Below are 12350 nucleotides of genomic sequence, written 5' to 3'. Positions count from 1 at the left end.
GGGAGCTTGGCTGACGGTACGTGCAGAGCACCCACTAATTTTTCCCTGTGGGTGCTTGAGCCTGGCAGGGTGGTCTGGCAGGGCTTGAGAAGGGGGCAGGGGGGGGGCAGGGGCAGTGGGCAGGGGGCCTGGCTGCAGCCAGCAGGGAGGCAGCAAAGCCAGAGGAGAAGGCAGGAGAGAGGCCTTAGGGGCTGAGCAGAGCTCAGGCAGTAGAGGTGGAGGCCAGAGGAGAGAGCTGGCTGGGCTGGGCTGGCTGCAAGAGAGGGTACTGGAGTGGGCCAGGGGCTGGGCCAGAGCCTGGAAAGAGGAGCGGGGAAGCAAGGGGCCAGCCCAGGGGCAGCCCAGGAGTAGCAGGAGGGCAGAGGGCAGCCAAGGGGAGTGGGGCTGGCACTGGGCCCCTGCAGTGAGTCTGCCCCAGGGTGTGACTGACAGGCTGACCCCAGGGTGGCTGCCTACTGGGCTGGGGCTAGGGGGGGGAGGGGGGTAGGGGGGAGTGGGGCGAGGATGGGGGGCAGCGGGGGGAGGGGGAGAGGGGGAGGGCGGGGGGCAGGGAGCAGAGAGGGCCCAGCGGGGGAGGGAGGCACCAGGGGACCAGAGGCAGAACCAGCAGGGGACCAGGCAGGAGGGTGACCAGGGACCCGGGTACAGACAGGGGGACAGACAGGACGCCTGCGCGGCCGATGACCTGGGGGACCCTGACACCTGGGGGGGAGGGGAAGGGGGGCAGGGGCCCTGGCACAAGGACCTTGGAGACTTTTGAGAGACTGGAGAAGGGAGAGAAGAGAGAGAACTGACGAGAGAGCCTGGACAGAAGACGAGAGGAGAGCAAGCTGAGAAGCGGCACTGGCTGCGGCAGGGCGGGCGGCAGCGGGCAGCAGGGGCGGGGCTTGGGGGCTGGGCCAGAGGGGGGGGGGGAACCTTGCCTTGGAGGCTTGCGACGACCAGGGACTTGGTCAAGGGAGTGTCCTTACTGGGAGAGGGCAGAGAGGTCCAAGGAGACTTGCAGGCAGTGATGCCCCCAGCAGGGGCCCCAAGTGTCCCTGTGTGTGTTGGGGGGGCTCCAGGGGCTTGTGTGAGGGGGGGGGTGTGCTAGGGAGAGGAGGCCCCCCAGGCAGAAAGGCCCGGCCAGCCCCCAACCAAAGAAGGGGGCAAGCCCAGGCAAAGGGCTGGGGCGGCGGGGTGCTTGCCGGGCCAAGCCAAGGGAGGCAGGCCAGGCCACATAAAGCAGCAAGAGTGAGGCACAAGGAAAAGGGAAGGGCAGCCAACCAGGAAGAGCACAGGGGGACCGAGACCCTAGAAGCCAAGAAGAAGCAGAGGAGAGAGAGAGGCTAGAGGGGCAGGGGGGCAGAGAGAGGCCCCCCACAGAGGAGGGAGGAGGTGGGAAGGAGGGGGAAACTGAGGAGGAAGTCCATGACAGGGGGGGGACAAGACCAAGAGGGACCAGGGGTGACCCAGACAGAGAGAGCTGGAAGCAAGCTGAAGAAAGAAGAAGAAGAAGAGAAAGAAGGAAGAGATTCTCTGCGGGAGTGGTGAGGGCTGGGCCGGGGCGGTGGAGGTGGGGGGAGGGGTGGGGGTGGGGGGGTGAGGGGGGGTCCTGGGGTCCTGGAAGGCCCTTGGGGGTGGGCCTGGCAGGGCAGGGGGCCAGGCAGGAGGGGGCAGGGGCTGCTGTGGGGCCACGCCAGGGGGGGACCGCCAGGGACTGAGAGCAGGCAGGGAAGCAGAAAGGCAGAGAGGCCTCCCAGGTCTCTCTAGAGTCTGGAGAGAGAGAGGCTGGGGCTGAGGGCTTGAGACTGTGAGTGCCAGGGTGGGGGGGGGCTGGGAGGCTAGCTGAGAGAGAGGGCCAGCCTGGAAAGCAGCAGGGGGCGGCCTAAAGCAAAGGGCCAAGGCACTGGGAGTTGCAGAGGGGCAGCCAGGGCAGAGATGAAAAGCCAGCCAAACCCCCCCCCCTGTGAGTGATGTTGCTCTGCCTACTGCAGTCTGCCAGTGGGTGGGGTGACTGACTGAGACAGTAGCCACTACTACTGAGGGGAGGCGGGGGATAGGAGGTGGGGTGGGGGGGGAGAGGAGGACCCAGGGGGGGGGGGGCACGGGGGAGGGAGGGGGGGCCAGAGAAGAGACAGGACCAGCAGCCTGCAGGCGGCGCTCAGGGGGGGACGAGGGGACACGGGGACGACCACAGCAGGGCGCGCGGGGTGAGTACCGACCCTGTTACAGTGCTCCAGCCCCGGAGCACCCACGGAGTCGGTGCCTATGGCTGCAGAAATGTTCTTAAAACAAACGTGCTGGGTCATCATCTGAGGCTGCTATAACATGAAATGCAGGTAAAACAGAATAGGAGACATACAATTCTCCCCCAAGGAGTTCAGTCACAAATTTAATTAACGCATTCTTTTTTTTTAACAAGCATCATCAGCATGGAAGCATGTCATCTGGAATGGTGGCCGAAGCATGAAAGGGCATAGAAATGTTTAGCATATCTGGTATGTAAATACCTTGCAACGCCAGCTACAAAAGTGCCATGCGAATGCCTGTTCTCACTTTCAGGTGACATTGTAAATAAGAAGCAGGCAGCAGTATGTCCCGTAAATGTAAACAAACTTGTTTGTCTTAGCGATTGACTGAACAAGTAGGACTGAGTGGACTTGTCAGCTCTAAAGTTTTACATTGCTTTGGTTTTGAGTGCAGTTATGTAACCAAAAAAAAATCTACTTTTGTAAGTTGCACTTCCATAATAAAGAGATTGCACTACAGTACTTATATAAGGTGAACTGAAAAATACTATTTCTTTTGTTTATCATTTTTACAGTGCAAATATTTGTAATAAAAATAATATAAAGTGAGCACTGTACACTTTGTATTCTGTGTTATAAAAGAAATCAATATATTTTAAAATGTAGAAAAATATCTAAAAATGTTTGATAAGCTTCAACTGGTATTCTATTGTTTAACAGTGTGATTAATTGCGATACATTTTATTGACTTAATCATGTGAGTTAAGTGTGATTAATCGATAGCCCTAGTAATAATGATAACCTTTAGTATCTCTTCGTTAAACCCTGTGACGTGTCTTGGTTTGTTTCCATTGTCAATTTTACTTCTCTCTTTCCCCCCCCCCAGAAATAGACTGTGGCAGACCTTTGTGGATTCCACACGCAGAAATGATCTGGGACAACTCCACAACTCTAGGAAGCATGGTGTACTATAAATGTAGTGAAGGGTTTCATTTTAGTGGAGAGAAGAATTTTTCACAATGCACAATAATTCAGAAATGGGAAAATATCACTGGTGTATGTGAAGGTAAATATGTTTCAGATTTAAAGACCCTTCATATGAAATTCAAATAAGAGTGTCTTAAAGTTTGATTTTATTCTGAAAAGTGACTAATAATTAGGCTTGGCAGAATTCAATTAATATTGACAGATAATGTCAATGCTGATTTTTAAGTATTTTGGTTTTTGTTTTAGATTTTAATTGATTTAAATGTTCATGACTGTGGGAAATTATGGGAGGGCCAGACGATTATTTAATGACAGATGTTGAGATTCAAAAAGTTAAAGATTTGTGCACTGTTAAAACATAAATTATTAATATCACATGTCAAAATATACAAAGTAAATATCCTTAAATCAACAAATCATATCTGTTCTTACTATTTGTTCTCTAGTCCAGTCAAGGCTACATGTACCCCAGGGGTACATCAACTCATCTAGATAATTGCCTAGTTTTACAACAGGCTACATAAAAAGCACTAGCAAAGTTAGTACAAACTAAAATTTCATATAGACAATGGCTTGCTTATAATGATCTGTATACTGTATATAAATGTAAGTACAATATTTACATTCCAGTTGATTTATTTTATAATTACATGATAAAAATGAGAAAGTCAGCAATTTTTCAGTATTAGTGTGCTGTGAACACTTTTTTGTATTTCTATATCTGATTTTGTAAGCAAGTAGTTTTTAAGTGAGGTGAAACTTGGGGTACACAAGACAAATCAGACTCCTGAAAGGGGTACAGTAGTCTGGAAAGGCTGAGAGTCACTGCTCTAGTCTATTTGTAACAAATCTAATTCAAAAGTCTGAATCCCAGGATTTTAACTCTTAAGAAGTTCTCAAGTGGCATTTTTCTTACTTTGTCTATCTTTGAATTTCAGTTATTATTGATGGAAATATTTTTCTTTTGGTTGTGTGTGTACCATGAAATTGATGTTTACTGACATTTACCAGTACAAATCTAATCCTTCCAACCCTACTAATAATCAAATTTTATTCCTAAACAGATCTTTCTCCTGAATATCCCCAAGTCTGTAACTGCTGACATTAACAATAAAAATAAATTTTTGTTTTACTACTTTTTGCTCTGGGTATGACTCAAGAACCAAAACAGCTGTGGAACAAGGAACTGGGTTCTTTTTTGGCTCACATATCAACAGACTTGTTCATGAGGTTTCAATTGCAGGGTCCTGTTGCAAAGGAAGAAGGCAACATGCAGAATTTGTACTGTTTGTGGTGATGAACCAGAAGGAAAGAACCCAGGTTGACTTTCAGATCCAAAGCTGAATGTGCAAAGCTGGCAGTTAGTTGCTTGGGTTAGAAGTAAAAAGATGTTTTTTGATTAAAAGGAGTCCTTGAGAAGAATCCCATAATGTCATTTTTACAGTTAGGTTTTGTCTTTCCTAATGGATTTACATTTCACATGCTCCTAATGCTTCACTTTCAGTGACTACATTAACTAATTCCTTAACACTGACTAGTAAACATTTTTTCATGAAAATTGTTTTTGATCTTTTTCAGTAACAGACTGTGGCAGACCTCCTTCAATCCCCAACACAGACATGATTTGGAACAACATTTCCCAGCTGGGGAGTGCAGTGCACTACCAATGTAAAAAGGGATTCCACAGCATAAATGGGAGGAATATGTCACGTTGTACTTATAATGGATCCTGGGAAATTCCAGCTCTAATATGTAAAGGTAGGAGTGTAATGAAATCCTCTGCCTTTTAATTGTAGATGTGTTTTAAATTCAGCTTCAAACTTTACTCTTGGGGGAATTCTGCACCACTGCGCATGTGCAGAATTTATGTTCCCCGCATATTTCTTTGCTTCCCCGCCAAAAAATGACTTTCTGACGGGGAAGCCACAAGAGAGGTCATGCGACTCTCCCCAGCAGTATGTTTCAGGTGCCCAGGGCAGCCGGCAGAGAAGTAAATCACTGTGAGTTGGGAGGCGGGACTGGGGAAGGCCTAGCTTGTGGTTCCTACCTTGTGCTGGGCTCAGCTGGTAGTCCGGGCTGGATTGGGGAGGACGGGACTTCCTCTTCCCCTGCACGACATCTGGGGCTGGGTCAGACCCACCCCCAGATTTCTCCTCCGGCTGCAGGAAGTTCTGCAAACTCTCTCTTTCCACCCCTCCCCACCCTCGATTCCTGCACCCATCGCTCCTCAGCTGCAGTGGGAAGGATCTCTGTAAAGGGAGCTGCTCCCCTGTCCACGCAACCCTCATGCATCCAGACCCCTTCATACCCAGAATCTCCTGCTGAGCCTCACCTCCCCCCCCAACACTCAAACCCACCCCCCTCCGATGAGCCCCACTGCCCGTGCATCTGGGCCACCCCAACGAGCCACCTGGATTCCCACCCCGCTGAGTCCCACTCTCCCACCACCTGAGCCCTATCCCCCTCACACTCAGACTCCCCTCCCCGCTGAACCCCAACCACCTTCACCTGGACCCTCTTGTAGAATCCCATTACCATTGCACCCAGTCCCACCCCCCAACAAGTGCCTGTGCATCCAGATCCCTGCCACATCCGGATCCCACACAGCTGCCCACACCCAGATTCCCCCACACAGAACCCTCTCAACCCACACCTGGATCCCCTCCACACCTGGATCCTTCCTTGCTGAGTCTGCCTGCTACCTGGTGCACCCAGTATGGAGGGGCAGGGCTCTGGGGTGTTTTGGGGCCAGGCCCGGTCCTTGCGCTGTGTCAGGGTTGGGTGCAGCCTCACTGCTGAGTCTGTGCCCGGTGATCTCCCACCTTTGTGAAGCCAGTGGCCTGTGCTCCCCAGTGCCATGCTGGAGCCTCCACATTTATTTGACAAAATATGCAGAATTTTGCAGAATTTTAAAATATTGTGTGCAGAATTTTAATTTTTTTGGTGCAGAATTTTTAATTTTTTGGCGCAGAATGCCCTCAGGAGTAAAACTTGTGTCCTGAAACTAGGATAGGTGGAAAGCCAAAAAAACTCTGTTTTTGTTTACTTTGTAGGGATTAATCCACAACATGTTGGGATGTCAGGCTTACATGATGCACACATGGCAGTTCTAAAAAATCTAAGCACCAGACTAACTTGCAGCAAGATGTTATGGCCACATTCTTTCTTTACCTTCATCTTTGTTTCATTTTTCATTTTAAAAAGAAATTGGCATAACTACCAAGTCTGCATAGTGAATTTATGATCTGCAAAAATTTATTTTAAAAGCCAAGGCATTTTTTTTTTAGCATATAGAAGATCAGAAAGAAACCTTTTGTATGGGCCTGATCCTGCCACCTTTACCCCCAGAGGAATAAGGGCAGTAGAATCACAGCCTGTTTTGTACACTAGTAACTAAAAGCCACAACAGACTTCTGGACCCTTTGTGCCAAGTTTCAGCCTGAAGGGATTTTCTCTATCAAAGAATTAGCCTCAAAAAGAGATGCTTATAATCAACGTTGTCATCTAGATTTAGAGACTGCCTTTGTAGTAATATAGTGCAAGATTAACAGATGTTTTAGACTTCAGTTTTTATATTGAACATTGCACTCGTTTGTGCCATTGGGGTAGAGGTGTCACAAATCCTCTCTCAGATTGTACATCATTATTTGCTGTCTGTTGCAGATGATGTTCATCTACCTTATAATGTCAGCATGTTTTCCCTAAAGACTGGAAATATGCCTGGGACTGCTACAGCTTCGTAGGCCTCCATCCTGCAAAGATGTACATACTTGCTTAATTTTACACATTTTGGGTAGTTGCATTGAAGTCAATACTGTGATGGGTTGGGTCACAAAGACCCCCTTGGGACTGTCACCTGATGGTGCTGAGACTACCTCTGAGCCTGTTTTCCCTGACAGCTTGGGACTTCAGTACCCTGCCTTGTTGAGCCAGACACACTAGCTTGCTGCAAACACAGACCCAGCTCTGAACCATGTCCCCCACAAGCTGCAGACTTAACACAAAATGACTTAGAAAATGCTCCCATCTCTAGCACCCAGACCCCCAGTTCCCAATAGGGTCCAAATCTGTTTTACTCTGTATAAAGCTTATACAGGGTAAACTCATAAATGGTTCAACCTCTATAATACTGATAGAGAGAGATGCACAGCTGTTTGCTCCCCTGGGTATTCATTACTTGCTTTGGGTTAATTAATAAGTAAAAAGTGATTTTATTAAATATAAAAAGTAGGATTTCAGTGGTTCCAAGTAATAACACACAGAACAAAGTAAATTACCATGCAAAATAAAACAAAAACACGCAAGTCTAAGCCTAATACATTAAGAAACTGATTACAGGTAATATATCACTCTCAGAGATGCTTCAATAAACTTCTTTCACAGACTAGACTCCTTCCTAGTCTGGGCCCAATCCTTTCCCCTGGTACGGTCCTTGTTCCAGCTCAGGTGGTAGCTAGGGGATTTCTCATGACTGCAGCCCCCTTTGTTCTGTTCCACCCCCTTTTATAGCTTTGGCACAAGGCGGGAATCTTTTGTCTCTCTGGGTCCCCACCCCTCCTCCTAAATGGAAAAGCACCAGGTTTAAGATGGATTCCAGCATCATGTGACATGTGAGACCACAAGCCTTCATTCTTCCCGGCCTGACTCACAGGAAGGCTTGCAAGTAAACAGAGCCATCTACAGTCAATTGTTCTGGTTAATGGGAGCCAACAAGATTCCAAACCACCATTAATGGCCCACACTTTGCATAATTACAATAGGCCCTCAGAGTTATATTTCATATTTCTAGTTCCAGATACAAGAAGGATACATTTATACAAATAGGATGACCACACTCAGTAAATTATAAGCTTTGTAATGATACCTTACAAAAGACCTTTTGCATGAAGCATATTCCAGTTACATTATATTCACACTCATTAGCATATTTTCATAAAATCATGTGGAGTGCAACGTCACAAATACGACTATTCACAGTGTGTAAAGTTAACGAGGTGTATACATGTTTGCAGGTTCAAGATCTTAACTGTGTTCATCCACAACAAAGGGGCTTGAATCTGTAGTCCACTCTCAGGCAAGATGGCCAGTGAGAGTTTTCAATGGGAGGCACAAGTGCAGAATTTAGCCCTAGTAGTTGTTCCAGAGAGTTTAAAATAAAAAAGCCTTTCTCTGGAATGCATAAGGATAATTTGAATAATGGAGAAATTTTAAAGGAACAGCTCTGATAGCTTTGGCTGAGCTAGGGGGGAAAAAGGCAATGCAAAGCTTAAAAATATTTCACTAACATATTTTAACATTCCTTTGAGGTTACTGATGACTTTCAGAGGAAATGAAATGTCTGCTTCAGTAATGATGCCTTTCAGATTAATATGATCTTAAGGTTCCATGTAATTAATAATTCCCATTAAAATGAGGAAAAATCCATGCACAGCTACAAAATTTCTATTATTTCTTTCCATTTTCAACTGCCTTGAGGGGAAATGGACTTCATGGAATGAATAACCTAATTAAAACTGAAAGAGTGGTTAAGAAATACCCTTTGAGACTATGCTCTTAGATAAATAACCATGTTCCCCCATTTTTCTTGTTGCAATTGCAGTGAAACTCCCTTAATTTGCATTGTCAGTCTGTTGAAATCCCTGGTACCAAAAAATTTAAATTGAATGAGAGATGTAATTAAATACAAAAACTCTGTTAGAATAATTGACATTATTCGGAGTCATTGGTGCTAAGCATCTCTCAGGATTAGGCCAGAGCAAGAAACTTCTGCCGATAGCTGGCTTTATATTGACTATGAAGGTATGATCCTTTGGCCTGTCTACTTTTTCACTGGGTATAGTCATTCCATTCTTGTACTTCTATATACATGCACAATTACACTGGCAGAGGGCAGATGACAAATCAATCATTTGCATGTGTATTATGTCATGCTGCCTATGCAAATGTAGGCACACAATTGCGCTTGGACCTTACGTCTCCTTTTTTAAAAGAGCATCACCCTTAATTAAATGTAAATTTGTCACAAGTTAGTATAGAGTAACTTATTTGAAAATGACTTCTTTCCCAAGGAATATGAACATGTTAACTTCCTGTTGTTTTTCATTGCAGAAGTAGACTGTGGCATTCCTCCACCAGTACAACATGCTGAGCTAGTGTGGAATTCCAGTTCGAGTCTTGGAAGTGTGGTGCAGTATTCATGTCAGAAGGGATTTGAATATGCTGGTGGAAACAATATTTCAGTTTGCACAGAAGAAAGTGTTTGGGTAAAAAGCACTTTAACATGCACAGGTAGAGTGTGAGCTACTCTAAGAACCAAAACTTTATTTTTATTTATTAACAAAAGAAGGAGAAGAAAGTATCAAACCTGAGCTTTATTATTTGAAAATCTCTCTTCCGCCTTTCCTCAGATCTAAATTACTGTTTGTGGGCCCAGAATGTGACATACAGTAGTTTGGAAAGACTTATAAAGGTTTATTTTTAACAAGGTGGAAAAGAGTGAAATAACACCCTCCCAAATCTGTTTCCTTCTGGTTGAGAGGGTTCCACAGATTCTTTTGTTGCACTCTAGCTGCTATAAGTTAGGACAGAAAGTGTATTGAGCCAAACTTGCATACCTCAGATGCATTACTTTGAACCATACAAGACAATGGTACAGTATAATAACGCATATCAAGTAGTGTTATTGACACTATAAAATGTATAAGCCCCTTCGTTTTCAGTTTCAACCTTTTTTGCCAAAAAATTCCCAGGTTTTACAAAAATATTATTCTGTTTTTTCTGATTTTCACTCTACTTTGGTATCATTTAAATATATAAAAAATAACTTGTTTTATTAGGAAAATACAATACATGGCATGAGATACATGTATGACAATAATACATTAGTCTGTGTATATGCAAAGCTGCTTGTTGAAGTCAGGCTATGTATTAGTCTAGAAGATACACACAATAAACAAACAGGCCTGCACGAAAGCGCTGAAGTGTGTGTGCATCTGAACGTACTGATGAATTTCACACTCACCACATACACATTTCAAGCTGTTAGCAGATAATGGTTTAAAGATTTGACACACTAAAATGGGAAGAAAATGAAAATCTTTATCAGAATACGTTTCAGAACAGGAGGAAGTATTTGAAAGTTTTAAAAAAGCATAAACAGGAGAAAAGGATGAAGTTGAGTGTATGCGCTGCAAATGGTGTGGTCCAATTATTAAATGTAAATATTTAAAGGCTAATAGTTCTAAGTCTACAACAGTAAGCTGTTTATTCAAATGAAAAGTTTTATTTGGGGATTAGAGATCTATTGTTTTCTTAAACTCAGAAGTGGCATTGTGTTTTGAGTTCTGTTTTAGTTCTGCAGCAAACCACATTGATGAACAGAATTCAAAGCATTCATCTACTGAATACTTTTTTCTCCTGTCTTTCTGTTCACCAAAATAAACCCTGATATTTAGCCAGAAAAATTATTAATAGTTTTTTGCACTGATTTTCACCTGTTTTTGTTGTTGTGGTAATAAACACTGATAAATTCCCAGGAAAAATTAAATAAAATAAAAACTGAAAACGAAGAGCCCTAAAAATGTATCTTTTGTGAAGGGTGGGGAAAGGGCCCATTGGATATTATAAATGAAAACTTAAAATGCTTTGTTTTTCTCTTTCATTGAATGATGTCAAATATTACAAAGTAAAAGGGCAAGAAGGAACAACAGTAAAAAGCATTTTCATTCACAATATGTATGTGTGTTAGAAATGTACCACCATGTTTAAGTCATACAGTATACTTTATTTCCAGTCTCCCTGGACATCCTCTCCTCTGACACATTTACCCTGCTCTTTGCATGGCTCTGACTTTCAGCTGGGCTTCACAGTTCTACTTTCACCTTTGCTTCCTGTCACTTGCTCACCCGAGACCTGGTATGATACCTTATCCTTTCTGCAACCCTGGTCACAATACCAAGACACCCCCAACACACTCCCCCATAATGCCTTCTGCTCTGGCTGTCTCCCTTCACCCTGGTCCCAGAGAACTCCTGCGTCTCTCTCCTAGACAGTTGTTATCAGTATCCAGAGACCATATTTGGTATCTGCTGGTACCAGTGTTCCCTCTAATTTTTTACATCCATTTTCAGAATGAATTTTGTTTGTGCACCAGTATGGAGGTGATGTGATGAGGGGGGTGGGGGGTGGGAGGGAGCTCAGGACTGAGGCAGAAGGTTAGAGTGTGGGGGGATGAGGGCTCTGGGGTGGGGTTCAGGATGAGGGGTTTGGGGTGCAGGCCGCCCCGGGGCTGCAGTGGGGAGAGAGGATTCCCTCTAGCTTTCTCTCGCCGCAGAAGCTCGGGGGAGGGGCGCCTCTCCACAACCACGGCAGGGCTGGGCTGTGTCGGGCCGAGGGAGGGGTGCCTCTCCCCGGCTGCGGCAGCTCCGGCTGGGCTGGGCCAGGGGAGGGGCGCCTCTCCCTGTCTGCGCGGCCCTTGATAGCCTGCTTAGAGGGGACGTAGGCTGGTACTGATAATTACTATTTGATATTTGGATAAACCCCAAAATTATGGATTCCGCCTATCTAATCAATTTACTTGTCTTTATCCAGAGAAAACAAAATCTAAGTGACGTTTCCATTAAAAATAAGATCTTATCAGAATGTTAATAATAATAATAATAGTTAGCTTTTTACATAGGTGCTTTTCATCAGTAGATCTCAAAACGCCAGACATTTCGTTTGACAACGGTTAACGTTATATTACTTAGAAATTAATAAATTAAACACGTGTCTATAAAATGAGAAGTAATTGCTTAGGAGTAAAGCAAGCAAACTCTGAGACAGAATCTATGAAAATCTATGAATCACTGGCTGCGTTGTTACATTCATCGTTACTGTACAGGGAAAAGGGGGGGGAGGGGCTCCCAGAGCAGTGCATAAAAAGGCTGAGGTCCTGCTACTAGGAAGTAAATCTGACTAGTAACACAGAAGAGAAAATCGCCGTATGCAAAGCACCCGTATGCAAAGCACTGCGGAATGCAGACAGTGAACTGAAAACCTAAAGGAAATACAGTTTGTTCTTTGCTCTTGTGATTTTTAGAGCTCTAGGGTGTTAATAGTAATAATAGTGATGTGAGTTTTGAGCTGACTGTC

General features: G+C 45.0%; 1 protein-coding gene across 7 annotated transcripts in view; it reads left to right on the top strand.

Moving 5' to 3' along the window:
* SUSD1 (sushi domain containing 1) overlaps positions 1-12350 on the top strand; it is a 90174-nt gene that overhangs the window by 27797 nt on the left and 50027 nt on the right. For 6 of the 7 annotated variants that reach the window (XR_005600331.1, XR_005600330.1, XM_039544278.1 and 3 more), the window contains exons 7-9: positions 3118-3297; positions 4797-4976; positions 9327-9506. Coding sequence is in view for 5 of the 7 variants with exons in the window: in XM_039544278.1 (XP_039400212.1) it covers positions 3118-3297; positions 4797-4976; positions 9327-9506 (540 nt within the window). In the remaining 2 variants the exon portion in view is untranslated. The remainder of the gene's footprint in view (positions 1-3117; positions 3298-4796; positions 4977-9326; positions 9507-12350) is intronic. The other variant, XM_039544279.1, reaches the window with a different exon arrangement.

The sequence above is a fragment of the Mauremys reevesii genome, linkage group 6, assembly GCF_016161935.1.
Source record: "Mauremys reevesii isolate NIE-2019 linkage group 6, ASM1616193v1, whole genome shotgun sequence".
In the NCBI taxonomy this organism is placed as follows: domain Eukaryota; kingdom Metazoa; phylum Chordata; order Testudines; family Geoemydidae; genus Mauremys; species Mauremys reevesii.
Note: the sequence above shows the minus strand (reverse complement) of the source record. Positions and strands in the feature narration are given on the sequence as shown.